Here is a 17,284-nt window from a genome sequence, read left to right on the forward strand (position 1 = left end):
TACCGGTATGACTAACGGCGTTGCAAGTTTTACTTACTCCCCAAATGGTGCTTTGGTACTATGAAACACCATTAACCATATCAAGCAACGTCAGGATCATCATAGCATGCGTGGACTGAACATACTTGTGACGGACAGGCTAGGTCCCGCCTCTCCCTGGGAGCGACCAATGAGAGCTGATTGAATGTTGGGGAGTTTAGAGTTGGAAAACAGAAGTTAAGATCATCAGCTGGGGAGTTGAGAGGGAAAAGGAAAATGTCTGAAACTGGGTGGAAGAGCTGCTTAGAGTGGGCTGAAAACAGTCAATTTGTAACCAAAGAATACCAACTGCAGGAACAGGACTACAGTTCAAACGTTCTACGCAAACGAAATGTTGCAATTTCTACCGTATTTTCTACCGTACTTGTAAAAATATACTTGTAAAAATATAATGAAGTCAGGACATGGGGTAACTTGTAAAAGATTCTATGGAAAGGGAGGTGAGGATTTAACAAAGGGTCGTTTTGGCGGACTTCCCAGTGTTTTTTGTAACATTTAGTTTTGCCTTTTTGTTTCATGATTGATACAATCTGTGAAGAACTAACTCCCTCATCAATTATGATTGCTAGTTAAACATTTCCAGGTTCAAAAAGTGTTTTAGAGGTTCAACTGGAGAAGCAATGGATAGGGAAACTGTAAAGATAATTCTGTGCGCTGCACACACTTGTGTGTGTATTAAGTGCTATCAAGTCGCTTCCAACTCATGGAGACCCAATGATTCAGTGTCCTCCAAAACATCCTATCATTAACAGCCTTGCTCAAGTCTTGCAAACTGAGGGCCGTGGCTTCCTTTTTGAGTCAATCCATCTCATGTTGGGTCTTCCTCTTTTCCTGCTGCCTTCAACTTTTCCTAGAATTATTGTCTTTCCCAGTGACTCGTCTTCTCATAATGTGACCAAAATACAATAGCCACAGTTTAGTCATATTATCTCAGAGAGAGTTCTACCACTAACCATACCATAAATAAAAGTTAACTTCTTGTTTCATTTAACCCTATGGGCTGGATGTCTAAGGAAAGAAATACACACATAATTTAATATCTTGGTTTCTACATATATTATAGGATATGAATAAATGGTGGCAGTGTGTGAACAAAACGGTGTTTGAGCCCCCCAGCCCCAATAACTCTGTGCGAGTGAGGGTCTGTCGTTAAAGGGGACTGACCTACCCTGTAGGTGGATGTCTCTGTGAGTAAGAGAGAGGACTTGAAGTGTGAAATAGTCATGGCTCTCTCTATATTTTTAAAGAGATGAGAAGGGTGGAGCACATGACGTCCTGACCTATGTATACCCTGAACCTGAGAGACTTCGAGAAAGATGTTTGAGAGGGTGGAAGTCACTCTGTGTGAATGGAGAAGGGGGGTCACAATAATGTATCCTGACACAGGAACCTGGAAAACTGCACCAAGTCTCTGATTATTTTACGTGTGTCTCACCAAGAAGATATAAACAGATGTGAGACTACAGCTGCACAGAAGACTGCATCATCATCCTTAAAGGAAAAAACAAACCAACAAACCTAAAAACGAAATTTGGGAATGTGTAGATTTAGCAAGTTACCTGACTTGTCAGACAGAGGGGGGATGCTGTTGTTTACAGTGTCCAAAACCACAGCAAGTCCAGCTGAATTAGAAGGCAGAAGATTGGTATTCAGATCCACACAAGTGAGGCTTTCATCTTCTCTTCCATGGCTCCTTGGAATCCCAGAAACATTTTCATTTTCAGTCTCACCCCTTTCCTGATCCCTTTTCCTTGGATTCTGAACAATATGAACAATGCTCTGCTGGGCCAAATCACAACTCTGAAAAACAAGAATAAAACCTCTAAAAATTCAAAATATGCAATGCCAGCACCCTCCCCCTTCTGTCAACTCTTATTTCAAAGATGAAGAAGTTCAGAATACACTTGCAAAAATATAATGAAGTCAGGACATGGGGTAACTTGTAATATATTCTATGGAAAGGGAGGTGAGGATTTAACAAAGGGTCATTTTGGCGGACTTCCCAGTGTTTCTTGTAACATTTAGTTTTGTCTTTTTGTTTCATGATTGATGCAATCTGTGAAGAACTAACTCCCTCATCAATTCTGATTGCTAGTTAAATATTTCCAGGTTCAAAAAGTGTTTTAGAGGTTCAACTGGAGAAGCAATGGATAGGGAAACTGTAAAGATAATTCTGTGAGCCGCACACACTTGTGTGTGTATTAAGTGCTATCAAGTCGCTTCCAACTCACGGAGACCCTATGATTCAATGTCCTCCAAAACATCCTATCATTAAGAACCTTGCTCAAGTCTTGCAAACTGAGGGCCGTGGCTTCCTTTATGAGTCAATCCATCTCATGTTGGGTCTTCCTCTTTTCCTGCTGCCTTCAACTTTTCCTAGCATTATTGCCGTTCCCACTGACTCTTGTCTTCTCATAATGTGACCAAAGTACAATAGCCACAGTTTAGTCATATTATCTCAGAGAGAGTTCAGGTTTGATTTGATCTAGAACCCAATTATTTGTCTTTTTGGAGGTCCATGGTATCCGTAAAACTCTCTTCCGATACCACATTTCAAAGGAATCTATGTTCTTCCTGTCAGCTTTCTTTATTATCCAACTTTTAAACCTATGCATAGTAACAGAGAATGCTATGGTATGAATTAACTTGATCTTGGTTGCCAGTCACAAAACCTTACACTTAAGAATATTTTCTGGCTCCTTCAAGGCTGCTCTTCCCAGTCACATCTCCTTCTGATTTCCTGGTTGCAATCTCCCTTTTGGTGGAGACAAGCAATAGAAAATCTTGAACAATTTCAATTTCCTCATTGTCAACCTTAAAGGTGAGTAATTCCCCCAGTAGTTATTACTTTTGTCTTCTTGATATTCAGCAGTAGTCCTTCTTTGTTACTTTCTGCTTTAACTTTTACCAGTAGTTGTTTCAAGTTTTTGCTATTTTCTGCCAGTAATCTGCAGATATCTAATTGTTAACGTTCCTCCCCCTAATTTTCACTCCACCTTCATCTAAATCTAATTCAGTTTTCCTTATGATATGTTCTGCGTACAGATTGAACAGACAGAGAAATAAAATACATCCTTGTCTAACACCTTTGCCAATTTGGAAACCCTCCTGTTTCTCCATATTCTGTCCTAACAGAAACCTCTTGCCCAGAGTTCAGGTTGTACATCAAACCAATCAGTTGCTGTGGCACACTCATTTCCATTAAACCAGCCATAGTTTTACATGATCCACACAGGCCCAAGCTTTGCTGTAAAGCTTTGCACATCCTCATATCCAGCATTAAATCTATGGCCTATCTACTGCTAGAATTCAAAGAACCTTATTGGCAAAGTACTTTGGTGTATGCTTGGGGAACGTTGGCCAACTGTCCTTCTGATAACAGCCCCTCATGCCCCATGTGTTGCTGCTCTGGAGAGCCCCCTGGCTTTGGGAAGAATTTTCTGGAAGAACAGAGACTGTCATCAGAATGCAAGAACTTTAATCCCCATACATGGAACATCCCAGGAATTCTTTATAAAATTGTATTAAAGGAATAATTAGTGCCACAGTCACGGATTTAGGATTTACATCTTTCCATTTCAAATCTATGGATCTTCAGGTTGGCTTCAGGTGAAGACAAAGGCAGACAGGAACAGTATGGGTGGAACCTGATATGGTTGGCAAAAGATGGAATCTGGAAGGAAGCTGGGAAGTTGAGGTGGAGCCAAGATAGAATTAAGCCAAGTCATGGTCAGAACCTGGATGGTGATGGGAAGAGTCTGATAGTATATGCAGTTGCTATCCTTTCAAACGGTCATACAAATTACCTGACAGAAAAGAGTGTGACTAACTGAGACAATTGGGCTAATACTGGCTGATTGATGATCCTTTATTCTCCCCCCCCCCCGCTCCATAAACCATTTATAGAGCAGTATGCAATAATGTTAAAAACAATAAAAAGTAGTAGTCTAGATTTCTCTTGGTTATTGTGTACAGTCAATAGCAAACAACCAGCATCAAGGGAAAATAAGAACAAATGAAAACAGATGGAAATATGAAAAAAATGAAAACAATAACAACTATATAACATCTGGCGTAGCCATATTCAACTATTTTCTTCTCTGCCCACTACTGCATACAGAAAAATGAGAAGAACTGAGCATATTTGATGACTCGTACATAATAGATGACAAATTTGTATAGCTAACAATAGACTAAATCTCAACATATGAAATAGGATTTATGTCAAACTGAATACAAACTCATTGGGTTGGATCCAAAGGCCATTTTCTGTCAAAGAAGAAGAAGAGTTGGTTTTTATATGCCGACTTTCTCTACCACTTAAGGAAGAATCAAACTGGCTCACAATCACCTTCCCTTCCCCACAACAGGCACCCTGTGAGGTAGGTGAGGCTGAGAGAGCTCTAAGAGAGCTGTGACTAGCCCAAGGTCACCCAGCTGGCTTCATGTGGAGGGGTGGGGAAACCAACCCGGTTCACCAGGTTAGCATCCGCCGCTCATGTGGAGGAGTGGGGAATCAAACCTGGTTCCCCAGATCAGAGTCCACCGTTCCAAACCACCACTCTTAACCACTACACCATACTGGCTCAAAGGAAGGCACTTTCAGCTCAGAAACAGGGTTTTTTTGCCTCCTCTCTACCACTGGAACCCATGGAGTTCCCCAAAATACTGCTTCGTGGGACAGGGAACGCTCAAGAACAGTGTGTGATGCAAAGTGTGGGGGGGATCAGGGAAATTGCCTCGTTCCTGCTTGCGGAAAATAACCTTCAGATCTAAACCATTCACTTTAATGGGAAATCCATGTTTCCAGGCCCAGGATACAGAAACACTAAAGGTGACCTAAGGACAGGGATGTCACTGTATCTTTAAAACAATGGTACACAGAAAGAAATCAATTGGGAGAAACAAGCAAGCATTGTTGGTTGACTGCAAACACGAGAGAGAGAAAAATAAAAAAAATTCTCTCTTTCTCTCTGTTAATCCATCCCCCTTCCACCCTCAACTTAAGAAAGGATAGATAGTATTATTAGGAAAGGATAGATAGTATATTATTCAGCTCAAAGAAGGCGATTACCCATAATAGAGCTATTTATATATCTGGTTACTATACAGCAATTGGACATTATTTCTTGAGAATACCTTGAGGGAAAGAACCGTCCTTCCCTAACTGAAATAATGAAGCAAACCGAACACCTTATCTGATATCAGAATCCATTAGTGTAAAATCCCTGATCCTGTGCAAAGGTCCAAATTAAGTCAACGGCGCTTGATGGTTTTCCTGGGTTACTGTACAATGTTTTAATGGAAGACTTGGGCCTAATTACACAGATTATAGAGAGGCTCTTTCAGAATTAGAATTCCAGCTCTCACTGAATCCAGTCTACTTTTTACATTAATGTGTAGAACATCCCTAGCTAGTCCGAATTCTCCTTCAACAAATTACTGCTTTACATTTTTGCCATAAAAGAAAATACAATATATTGCAGCATTTGCACACTATGCAATTCAACATATACCCAGAGACCAACATGACAATGGCCAATTTATTGTTAAGATTGCCACATTCCCAAAGTGAAATGTATAGTAAAGGCAAAGAATTGAAGCTTAACTGAGTATTATTAACAAAACAAAACTATGCCATAAAATTCGAAGAAATGTGTCAGCATATTTGCATGTGATATTTCATTGCACAATCTCTTTCTGGGTTGCATTTCCATTTATTTAAAATGTTGGTTAGAAAGCAATAAAAAGGAGGTTTTTAAAATATGCAGCACCCAGGAGTAGAAATGATTCATTACTTTTTTGAACTAAAGTACCTTTATTGTTATATAGCTTGCTGTTAGTTTCCCAGAAAGAAAATTCATGGCCAATGAAATAAAGCAAGCCGTTTAAAACCATGTAAGGCTCTCAGCAACAAAGAGGACGCTGTATGCAAACGAATTCCTCAAAACCAGGTAGTGTCCCACTCTTTCCAGAAATAGGTTTTTGCTATTCCAGATACTCAAGGCTAGGGTTGCCAGGTCCCCCCTCACCACCAGTGGGAGTTTTGTTGTGGTGGGGCTGGGGTGTGTGTGATCAGCCCATGCGTAGCACGGGCGCTGCAATAACATCACTTCCGAGGGAATCCTGAAAGCGAAAGGGACGCTCTAGCATGTTTTCCCAAAAACTCTATGGAAACTTCCAGGGTAAACCCTGAAACGATGGGGACACTCTAACACATTCCTTCAAAAACTCCATGGAAGCCATAGAGTTTTTGAAGGGATGTGTTAGAGTGTCTCTGTCATGTCTCGGTTTACCCTGGAAGTGACAAGGGATGCTCTAGCACATTCCTCCAAAAACTCTTAAGGTTTCCATAGAGTATTTTTGAGAAACATGCTAGAGCATCTATGACCGCCCCCCCTTCAGCTGGCCTGCTTCCCCCTGCTGGCCAGTTGAAGGGCAGCGGGCAGGCCCATTAATTACCAGGCATCTGGCAAGGCTACTCAAGGCTGATGGTGGGATCCCGTCGTTAAGTGACACTGGCTGGAGAGCCACAGGATACTAAGACCCCTATAACAGCTCATCTTGAAAATACACTGGCATTAGTGACTGCACTAGCGTCACATCACCGTAATACTCCAGTACAGTTCTGCCGGCGTAAGATGACATTTTATTATTTTTACACTATGGCCGTTTCCACACCAAGTTTTTGCAACATTAAATTAAACGTTTCATGCCCACACTGTTTTCCTTTTGTTTGGGATTGGAAATGTTTTTCAGTCATTTAATCCCCGTGTTATTTGCAGCCACTTATACCATGATGTCTCCTTTAACCCCGTATTAAGGACGACTTCCCCCGAGGTGTGGACATGTTTGGGCCACAACTCATTTCCCCACCCCTGTGTTGATTCCACCCACTGTGTAGCTCTTCTCCCCTCCCATTCCCCCTTCCCCCCTTCCTCTCCTCCCCTCCCAGCAGCTATTTTCCAAGCTTTTGATTTTCTTTTTCAAATGAACTTGGGCTACCGAAGGGATGTTGGTGCGCTGGATGAACACCCCCCCTCCGATTTAACTAGGAAGTGGTGAGAAAGCAATTGAAGGGCTAACACTCGGGCTCAGGAAGTTAGGCACACTGGCACTCCAGGAAGGGAGGTCCAGTTTACACGCAGAGAGGAATACAGAGTGGACTGCTGGAGCGGGGAGCATATCGTGTTTTGGGAAAGTGTGAACAGGGTGAAAACTATGGCAAAAGAAGCTTCAAGCAAACAAAAACTTAGAATTCACTGTCAAAACTACCAATATCAAACACGAAGATGCATTGTCATAAGTGATTGGTGCGGAAACGGCCTATGTATAGTTTTTATTTGATTTTTAACCTGATTCATGTGGTTCTGCCTCCCTCCAAACCCAGGAAACAGCGATGGCTGTACAAACATACTTCCATCGTACTGCAAGTGAATATGGTTAGCAGACAGAACAGGGGCAAACCCATCCTTAACTACCACAGTTAGGCAGAAGGAAAGCCTTTCGCCTAAGACCTAACATGGATGGAGAAACTGTACTCAGAGAATACACACCATCAAGGTCAATACAAGTCCAGACACCCCAAAGAATAATTTAAACTGGAAGGACAATTGGCCTTTTGCAATTTAAAGAATCACTGGGGCAGATGAGTGGGCTTTGAAAATGGTATCCTACCAAGAATGCCTTCTCTAAGCTCAACCCCAAAATGGGATGGTCTTGATTGCGAGATGAAATGTCTCCTTGCATCTTAAAGGACGGTATGGTAAGTCAAATGCTTGCCTGGATGTGCATCCAAGTGCAGATGCTGTTTATCCATATTGGCCTACTTTCCATGGATGTGGACCCCCTCCTAAACTGTCAGGATGCACATTTGAATGCATATCTAATTTAGGACTACAGCACCTGAGACAGCAAGCGATATACAATTGGAAGGCTGCTTCTGAAGATGACCTAAACTAGATGAAATCAGGAAGCATGCAGGTGGGAGGAGAGTTTAAAAAAGATAAAAATCCTTCACTTTGCCCTACTTCTCTTCTCTGGAGAGTGCAATACCTCCCTGCTCACCCTTAAAAAATGAAGGGGGGATACATAAGTACAAAAAGAAAAGAGCTCCTATTCATTACTGAGCTTCTTAATCTTCTGATCAGCCTGGATCAGTTGAAATTGCCAAGCCAAAAATCAGTGTCTTTGCAGTTGAAGCACAGCCTGCAGGCGAGTCTGAAGTGGGTTGCCAGCTACGGGTTGGGAAATACCTGGAGATTTTGAGGGCGGAGCCTAAGGAGGGTGGGGTTTGGAGAGGGCAGGATTTCAATCCCATACAGTCCAACTGCCAAAGTGGCCATTTTCTCCAGATGAACTGATCTCTATTGGCTGGAGATCAGTTGTAATAGCAGGAGATCTCCAGCCACCACCTGGAGGTTGGCAACCACAGAAGTGGGGCATGTATCTCAAAGATGATTAGAGTACTTGAGTCCCCTAAACCACATTTATCCTCTAAAGGCAAAGGCCCTCAGCCAATGGAAAATACAGCCTGCCTAAAATAATGAATCTCAGTGGGCCAAAGCATACCTATGTCTGTGTTGGGATTGTGTCCAAAACGTTTAACATTCAATTATAATCCAGTTATTCACCATGCCGTAAAAATTTGGCTTCCATGATGGTGATCATTAATTTAATATTAATCATTTATGGAGCGCTTTTAGCGTACAAGGTGTTCTACAAATATTATTTGTAAGGAACTGTATACCAGAAATTATTCATCACTGGTAAATCCTTTTATCCTGTGGAATTTGAAACACGTTTTAATTAAATATTCCTAATAAATAACAGGGTCGCCATGAGTTGGAGGCGACTTGACGGCACTTAACACACACACACACACACTCAATAAATCACAAGTTCATTGGATGGTGTTGTGTCCGTGAACATCATACAGGTCACACACACGTACGCGCACACACACATACCATTGCCTGAAAGCACAAACAGCATACAGACACACACACACACACACTCACATACACTCACGCCATTGTTTGAAAGTGCAGACGCTGCACACAGGAACATCCGATTAAGCTGTCTTTTACCCAAGGACAGAAACCGCCCTCCCTCCTTTCCTGTTCGTGCACACGAAAGAACTCTCTGATCCCATATAGATGGCTTTGTTCCTTCAATATAGCGAAAGACCGATTAGGCGCGCCTGTGCAAACGAAAGTGCCAACTTTGTTTCTTTAATATGCAATGATGCTACTAGAGACTGTATGGTCAAATGTATCTTTTAATGGAACGTAACCGCCTTCATGGTATAAGAAGTACTGTTTCTCCTTTGCTCAGGTGTGGCAGGCTCCCGACTCTGTTTGGTTTGGAGTCTGGGCACCCGGTTCTCTGCTTTGGCCAAATAGGGAGTTCATCCAAACTCCTCCCTATTGTCTTCATTGGACTTTATAGATAATTGGGTCACAACAATGGGTAACATGTGTGTTGTTTCTGTGTGTATGTGTTTTAATATCCTGTAATGTTCCAGTGAGACTAAATAACATTTCAATGATGAAATAAGAAAAACCAGCATTATTTACTCCCATAATAACAAATATAATCCACAGTTTCTCATAGGTGACACAACAGAGGACCCTTCTCATATTATCATGGCAGTGTGATAGCCGCTGCAATGTGCTTGCAACCTACACCACAAAAGTAGAATTTAAAAGCTGAGAAATTATGTGAATAAAAGACCCAGCAAAGAGTTTTAAAAAACTGGAAATTATACTATGCATATGTCGCGTAAAATATGTATAAATAGAAATGACAATGCTCAGTCATAATGCTATATTAGAAAAGTATATAATAGAATTTAGTGAATACAAATAAGTTTATAAATGACTATGAAGCAGTTAGAATGATTTAATAATGGTTAGTTTTATTATGTAAGTCACATATATCTTGAGAATGAAAGATTGAATACAAAGCAGTATATTCAATGATATAAAGTTATAATAGCATATTATACGGAAGATGACAAGGGGGAAACAAAATTTTATATATACATCCAGTTAAAGTTTGTTTTTGTATATTTCAGATTTCATGTTTGTAATGTGTTGTCTGTGTTTTGTTGCTATGTATTGTATGACTGTATGCATTTTTATGGTTCTGAAATAAAAATCTCAAATAATAAAAAAGTAGAATTAAAAAGCTTGAGGAAACACTGGGGCAAAAACCACATTGTGTCTTCTTCTCATTTCAGCCCTGTCTGCAAACTCCACAACACTGGCCACAGGACTAGCAACGGTACAGAACTTGTTTTGCTAACATTACTATCACTTTGCAGAAAGATCTCTGTTCCAAGGGCACTTGCAACATAAAAATAACACGAGAAGAGGGCTTGGAGTTATGGAGGACATAACTTTCACCTCTTATTCTAAATGAAGCAAACACAATCCAACCAATCCTAAATGCATTTCCTACTGATCAGGATTTGAGAGCTAACAACATACTCATCTCGTTCCTGCTGAAATCAATGGAAATTAGAATTGTCAAGCTATGACTGAATCCTGTCCATATGCTTATATCTATGCAACAACCAAGGAAGACTTCTGCCAGTGTGGTGTAGTGGTTAAGAGCAGTGGTTTGGAGAAGTGGAGTCTGATCTGGAAAACTGGGTTTGATTCCCCACTCCTCCACATGAGCGGCGGCTAATCTGGTGAACTGGATGTGTTTCCCCACTCCTACACACGAAGCCAGCTGGGTGACCTTGGGCAAGTCATGCTCTCTCAGCCTCACCTACCTCCCAGGCTGTCTGTTGTGGGGAGGGGAAGGGAAGGTGATTGTCAACTGGCTTGATTCTGCCTTAAGTGGTAGAGAAAGTCGGCATATAAAAACCAACTCTTCTTCTTCTTTCAATCATTGCTCCAAACACAAATACTACTTCATAATTTTATTTATAAAAGAAAGGGGCAGAATTTAGCAACTGTGAATGGAAGTAATAATATGATTACAAACTCTGCATATAAACCTTGGCTATGAAGTATACAGAGTAGAAAATTTATAGTTGTAGTAAAAAAGATGTCCGCGGTTTTGACAACAATCAGGAGTGTCCTTCATTTAACATCCACACTAACATAATCGTCTGCTCTTGTTGTATTATGAACAACGAGATTAACACTGATAGATGAACAAAATTAACAACAAAGCTCTCATCTACAACACAATGCCAAAGGTAACAGATTGCCAAAGGTTTTGTGTGGATGCTGCTCATTAGGTATATGTGCTGATCTTCTGGCTTTCAGATGTTGATGACGGCCTTCTTAATGAGGTAATAATTTAGTATAGGTAACAAATATACCCAACTAGCTGTACTTGAACTACCTTTATCTGAAATCCAGCTCAGTCCAGCCTCCCCCACTTTTCAGAAATTTCACAGCCTAATTTCATGACTCTTACTCTAACACACTGGTTCCCAACCAGGGGTCCGTGGACCCCCAGGGGTCCGCAAGAACTAAATTAAGGTCCGTGAAACAAAGTTATAAACCCATAATAAATTAATATTTTCAATTAAAAGTTCTCTATTATAAATATATATATATTCAAATATTATTCTAAGTTTAATGTTTAACTAACAGTTACGATTAGTTTATTTTCAAATTCTCTGAATTTTTATTTTGAACCTTGGGGTCCCTGCACCGAACAAAAAAGTCCTAGTGGTCCCTGGTCAAAAAAAGGTTGGGAACCACTGCTCTAACAGAATAAGAAACACTGGGTTGGCTCTAGAGCAAAATTTCCAATTGCATTAGAGGTCTTGAGCAAGCAGAAATGCAAGAGAAAAACTGGGCTACCTGCTTGTTGTATCCCTACTCACATTACTACTTGCACAAGATATTGTGTAATCAATCCCAAAGGTTTCAGGTATTCAACATAGTATTCTGAAAATGCCCCCCTCCCCTTTCAACACGGGAGAGGGAGGAGATGGTACATGTGTATGCCATTGTGTATATGAGCAAACAAGAATGGGAGCAGATGTAGCAAAAGAGCTTGCACAATCTCTTCAACAAGAAGAACTACACAGAGCAGATTTCTTTTTCCATTTGTGCATTGCTAGATCCAATTCATTATGAATAGTCCTAACTTTTAAATCCCAGTAATTCTTCCAAACAGCTTGCAATAGTTTCCTGGACTTCCCCCTATTTTATTCTCACAGCAACACTATGAGGTAGATAATGATAAGAGTGAGGGTGAGGCTCAGAGACCCAAATCCAAACCTCCCTATTTCATAGGGTTGCCAGGACCCTCTTTGCTACTGGCCAGAGGTTTTTGGAGCAGAGCCTGAGGAGGGCAGGGTTTGGGGAGGGGAGGGACTTCAATGCTATAGCGTCCAATTGCCAAAGCGGCCATTTTCTCCAGGGGAACTGATCTCTATCGGCTGGAGGTCAGTTGTAATAGTAGGAGATCTCCAGCTAGTACCTGAAGGTTAGCAACCTTACTATTTCAGTTCCAGCAATCTCTTCACCATACTATTCTGACTCTCTTTATATTTGGCACAATAGTTCTATATATTGTATTTAAATTGCTAAGGCTTTTTTTTTTAATCAACAATAAAGCCTTAAAATGTTTTCTTTAGCTTTTCTTCTCAGTAAAATATTATCATGTTATCAATGCCTGACCACCTCTTTGGGGACACCCTCACCAGCACAAACCTAGTATTTTCAAACATGAAAATATTAAATCTTTAAGTAAGAATTTTATATTGAGTGCATTTCTGGACATTTGCAAGTTTAAAACTGAGCTTAATGTATGGTTACTCCCGCTAAGACCAGCCATCCACCCTACTCTTCTACAAGGTTTAAAGAATGATAGCCACTATTAGTGTTTTGACAATGACATTAACATCTTATCAAGCTGATATTAAAAAGGGCAGAACAACTGTAAAACAAGCACTATATTCTCATGAACCCTACCAACAGAGTTAGCCAACTTGCTATTCCCTCACAGCACTTGTGTGGTGTATTCTACAGAACAGCATATAAGCCTCTAACTCATTTCAATATTTATGCAGAAGACTACCGATCAATGACAGTTTTATAGGACTAAATTAAAAATGAACACAGTTGCATTGCTATGATGTATGCTGTCTTCATCAAGCTAGTTTCTTTTGTGATTTTGATTGAACACAACTATCACTTTTATTTCATGACTGTGTACCCTTGATGCAACTTAAATCATCTAAACTTATTAACTACAACAGTTAAGGCATAAAAAGACTACCATAAAACCAGTCAGCGACTATGGACCAAGCTCTCTACCATCCTGCATCTTGCATGAGTTATACTACCAATTCTTTGCCCTATAGAGGAGTGGATGTAAAGCATGCCTGTCTGACTCAATAGAACTTTGAATTGCTGTGAATTATTACCTGTTTTATACGGCATACTAGCCTCAAATAAAATTTATTTATTTATTATATTACAAAGAGTCACAACAGAGGACGACAAAGGCACAGATCCTATGGACAACTATAATGGTAATTCAGAAAGGGGAGTCAGTTGACATATAGGTAACTTTGGCTTAGTGGACTTTGCTGACTGCTGGTCTTTGTTGGGATGTTACAGGTTGATTTTTTAAGAGTAGTGGGTGCAGAATGTCAGTAATGAAACTGAGATCCCCCTACTACTCCTTTAGTTCTATGAGAGAACAGGAAAAGTCCTTCATGAGGCAGAAGATACCTTGGAAAGAAGCAGCTGAGATATTTAATTTTCCCAACTCAGATATCCCTATTTTTATACACCTTTTTTTCAGCAGCCATAGAAATATGAGAAAACTGAATTTCAGACACTCATCAAGGCATTCAGCGCCAGACCTGTACATTAACAGGTGCTCCCCCAAAAAAGGTTTATCAAGGAGGCTAAAGTCTATATATATCAAGGAACAAGATTCTGTTCAGGAAGTCCCAGACTCAGGACAAGACACTGCTGGTGGCAGAGGGGGCGTGTGTGTGTGTGTGCGCGCGTGAAGTGCCATCAAGTTGCTTCTGACCTATGCCATTTTGGCAGTTGAACTCCATGGCATTGAAGTCCCTCCCTTCCCCAAACCCCACCCTCCTCAAGCTCCGCCCCAAAAACCTCCCACCAATGGCAAAGAGGAACATGGCAACCCTAAGGATTCTGAGATGCTAAATTAACAGGATGTAATGTAGAAAAAATACAGAGGGGAAATTGGCAACAGGTCATCTAGTGAAACCCCCAGACTGTCAGGGCCCAGGACCTAGGCAGGGTCAAGAGCAATCTGAAGTCAAAGCCAGGCTACCTACAGAGTTTGTTCTCAAGTAGTAAACATAGTCCAAGAGAATAGTTGGAGTTCAATCCAGGATCACAGGCATACAGAGCTCAGAAACAGGTATAGCTGCCATTAGCACAATGGTCGCACAAGTTGTTCCCACACTGGCCTGAATGCAAGTGCTTGCTGAAATAGGCCTAGGTGAACCAGCTGTTGCTTGTTCCTCTGACTCAGCATGTCCTGCTGGCTGCAGCTCATTAGCCTCATTATTGTCAGCAGGGAGTGCCCTTCTCTGGGCCTGTAGTCTAGCACTACTTCTACACTCGTGTAAGAGTGCTCTGAACCTTTGGTGCCTCTGCTGCAGTGGCTTTGGGCTCTCTGGTAACCCTGCCTGTGGCTGGCCCTCTGACACAGGTGAGTCCCCTGCTCTAGGCGGTTGTAGACATGGAGGGAGCTCATCTGTCTGTGCCTGCTCAGCCTGCTGCTGTTCCTCCTTTCCACTGCCTGCTGTTTCAAGGTCCTCCTCATCTGAGGAAGCCTCAGCAGGCTGCCCCATGACACAGACAAAGGCAGAACTGTCAAAGAATTAGTCCACGTAAGGCATGTCTACAAAGGAAGAGTGATTGTCTTGAGTATCCTAGCAGGCTTCTTCATGCCATGAGCAGCAACACTTGGGGCAATCATAGACAAAGATGGGGGGGGTCTCTTAAGGTTTGTATTTCCAAGCATCTCACTTCCACACAGGGTGAAAAAAAGAAAACTTTCTGGATTGCTCCATTTGGCACCAGAACAGGGCAAAGACTCACTGCAGGCTTTTAGGTGCTGACTTCGGTAGGCGAAGAAGCAATTCAGACTCTCCTCGGAAAACATAAAATAATACATCGTAAGACATGTGCTTACATACAGGTCAGTTCTAAATATAAAATATATAAATGAACTCCAGGATTTATGGCAGTTTCTACTTTTGTTTTCCTTCATTTCATTTTTTTTAAGTAAAAATGAATTTTGAGTTGTTGTACACCTCTTTGTTTGAAAAATATGAGATTTCCCACCCCTCCACAAAGCAAACAAAATTAGGAAAGGTCTCATAATAACAGAAACATTGAGCAACAACATGATCAAAAATAAGCTACGGCGCTTATAAATGTTACTTCATCGGATCATTAGCAGGTTAAAATAAGCAACAGAAGGTATTTTTAATCAATACTCTTACATCTTTTTCTTAATACTTAATGCAGGAAATATCTCTGTAAATGAATAGGAGAAACATCTAAAAAATGGCCCACAACTTCTTCTTTTTTAAAGAAACAAGCGTATATGAAATTCTCAGCTATATACTATAGGTGAGAGAGACAGCCTTGTTCAGTCAGGCATGAAAGATGTTTCTTAACGTCAGAACAAGAGAGTAATGACCTATAAAAAAAGATAAAGGAACCTTGGCTGAAAAGAGTTCTTTTATCCTTACCTTAAAAATATTTCTCATCCTGCTTTGCTTTATGGTCACTCAGGTTCAAATGACAAAAGGGTAACGATATAATATCAATTATGGGAAAAGTGGAGGAGAAGCGTTTAGGCCTAGTGTTACGACAAGAAATGCATTTATACAGACAAATGTTTTATTGATCTTCAAACTTGAATTCTGGAATATTTCCATTTGTAATTGCTGCATATTTCCTTTGTATAACACCCACTCTCAAATACCCCCATCATCGTTTGGGATGAAGTATTCTCCTATTGGAAGTAGGAACTGTTGCCAGTGCAGTAACCAATGAGCATCAAAAGCCAATGGTTTTCAGACTTTACTCCAAGATACCTACAGCTTCTTGGAAGCTTATTAGTGAGACCGACAGTAACAAAGGACGAGACTTCCTAGAAGACCACTTGCCTGCCATCATTGATCTTCTCCTGCATCTCATAATCACGGGTGTGAATTCCAGTGTGCTCTCAATTCTGTTGTATCAGTGGGGTATGCCAGTCCTAATCTGAACACTGCAAAGACCAAGAAAAATGCACTTGTTTTCTGTGCCAGATCTTCAAGAGTTCTGCTGCAGACAACTTGGTGTGGGAAGAGTTCTTCAAAGATAAAACCATTTTTAAATCACTATTGTAAGTGATGGAGAGGCAATGCTTGGACACAGGTTTGTTCAGTCTTTAAGACTACAGAAGAGAAATGTCTAATTAAACACCTGGACTGAAATGAAAGACCAATTTGTGAGAAGACATTACAAACACTCCACTGACGTTTGGATTCATTTGTAATGATATAAAAGCTTTGAATAAAATAGTGACGGAACATTTAATCCAAATTTCTTAATAAAATGCCATTGTTTTCAAAAAGAAAATATTTCAGTCTATGAAAGCATGTTAAATTGAGCTGACTTTCATCATATTTCATATCCTTGCCACGTAGTTATTCATATAAAAGCTGTTGTTTGAGTTCATGGTGTAACAGAATAAGCCAACAAACTCCCTGGAAGAGACTGGACAAGTTTACCTTTTTTTAAAATAAAAAAGGCAAATGAAGATTGTGAAAACTACCAAAATAGTTTCCATTGTAGTCATTTTAAGGATTGTGTTACACTAGAACTTTCATCAATGTGCCTCTGTGCATTTACCAATTCTAATAAAATAAATGTAAATTGTGTATGCTTGAGATTGCCAATGGTTTCATGTCTATCACAATTGCAGTAAAACCATAGCTTAATATATGGAATATAGGTGACAAGTGGGAACCCACAAGGACTTGCAGGAAGCATTTCATTTTCCACTCCCCCACTATTTCCTCTTCCCCTTTCCTGCAAGCCCTCATAGCCTCTCCCCTTTTCCTGCTTCCTATTCTCCTTCCCACCCGACAGCCAGCCTACATTTATCTGCCCTTCTATCTTCAACGTTTCCTCCCCCTCAGTAGCCTCAACTGAGGAAAACTGTGGCCAAGTGATGGGTTGCCAGTCACTGGGCTCGGACCACTTGCCTGATAGGG

At 40.7% G+C, this 17,284-nt stretch overlaps 1 protein-coding gene across 1 annotated transcript in view; it reads right to left on the reverse strand.

The window, feature by feature from the left end:
* Positions 1–17,284, reverse strand: part of PRKN (parkin RBR E3 ubiquitin protein ligase) — a 750,081-nt gene that overhangs the window by 625,615 nt on the left and 107,182 nt on the right. Inside the window, exon 3 of the mRNA XM_056853313.1 lies at positions 1,599–1,839. Coding sequence (XP_056709291.1) covers positions 1,599–1,839 — 241 coding nt within the window. The remainder of the gene's footprint in view (positions 1–1,598; positions 1,840–17,284) is intronic.

Source organism: Euleptes europaea, chromosome 7 (assembly GCF_029931775.1).
Source record: "Euleptes europaea isolate rEulEur1 chromosome 7, rEulEur1.hap1, whole genome shotgun sequence".
In the NCBI taxonomy this organism is placed as follows: Eukaryota; Metazoa; Chordata; class Lepidosauria; order Squamata; family Sphaerodactylidae; genus Euleptes; species Euleptes europaea.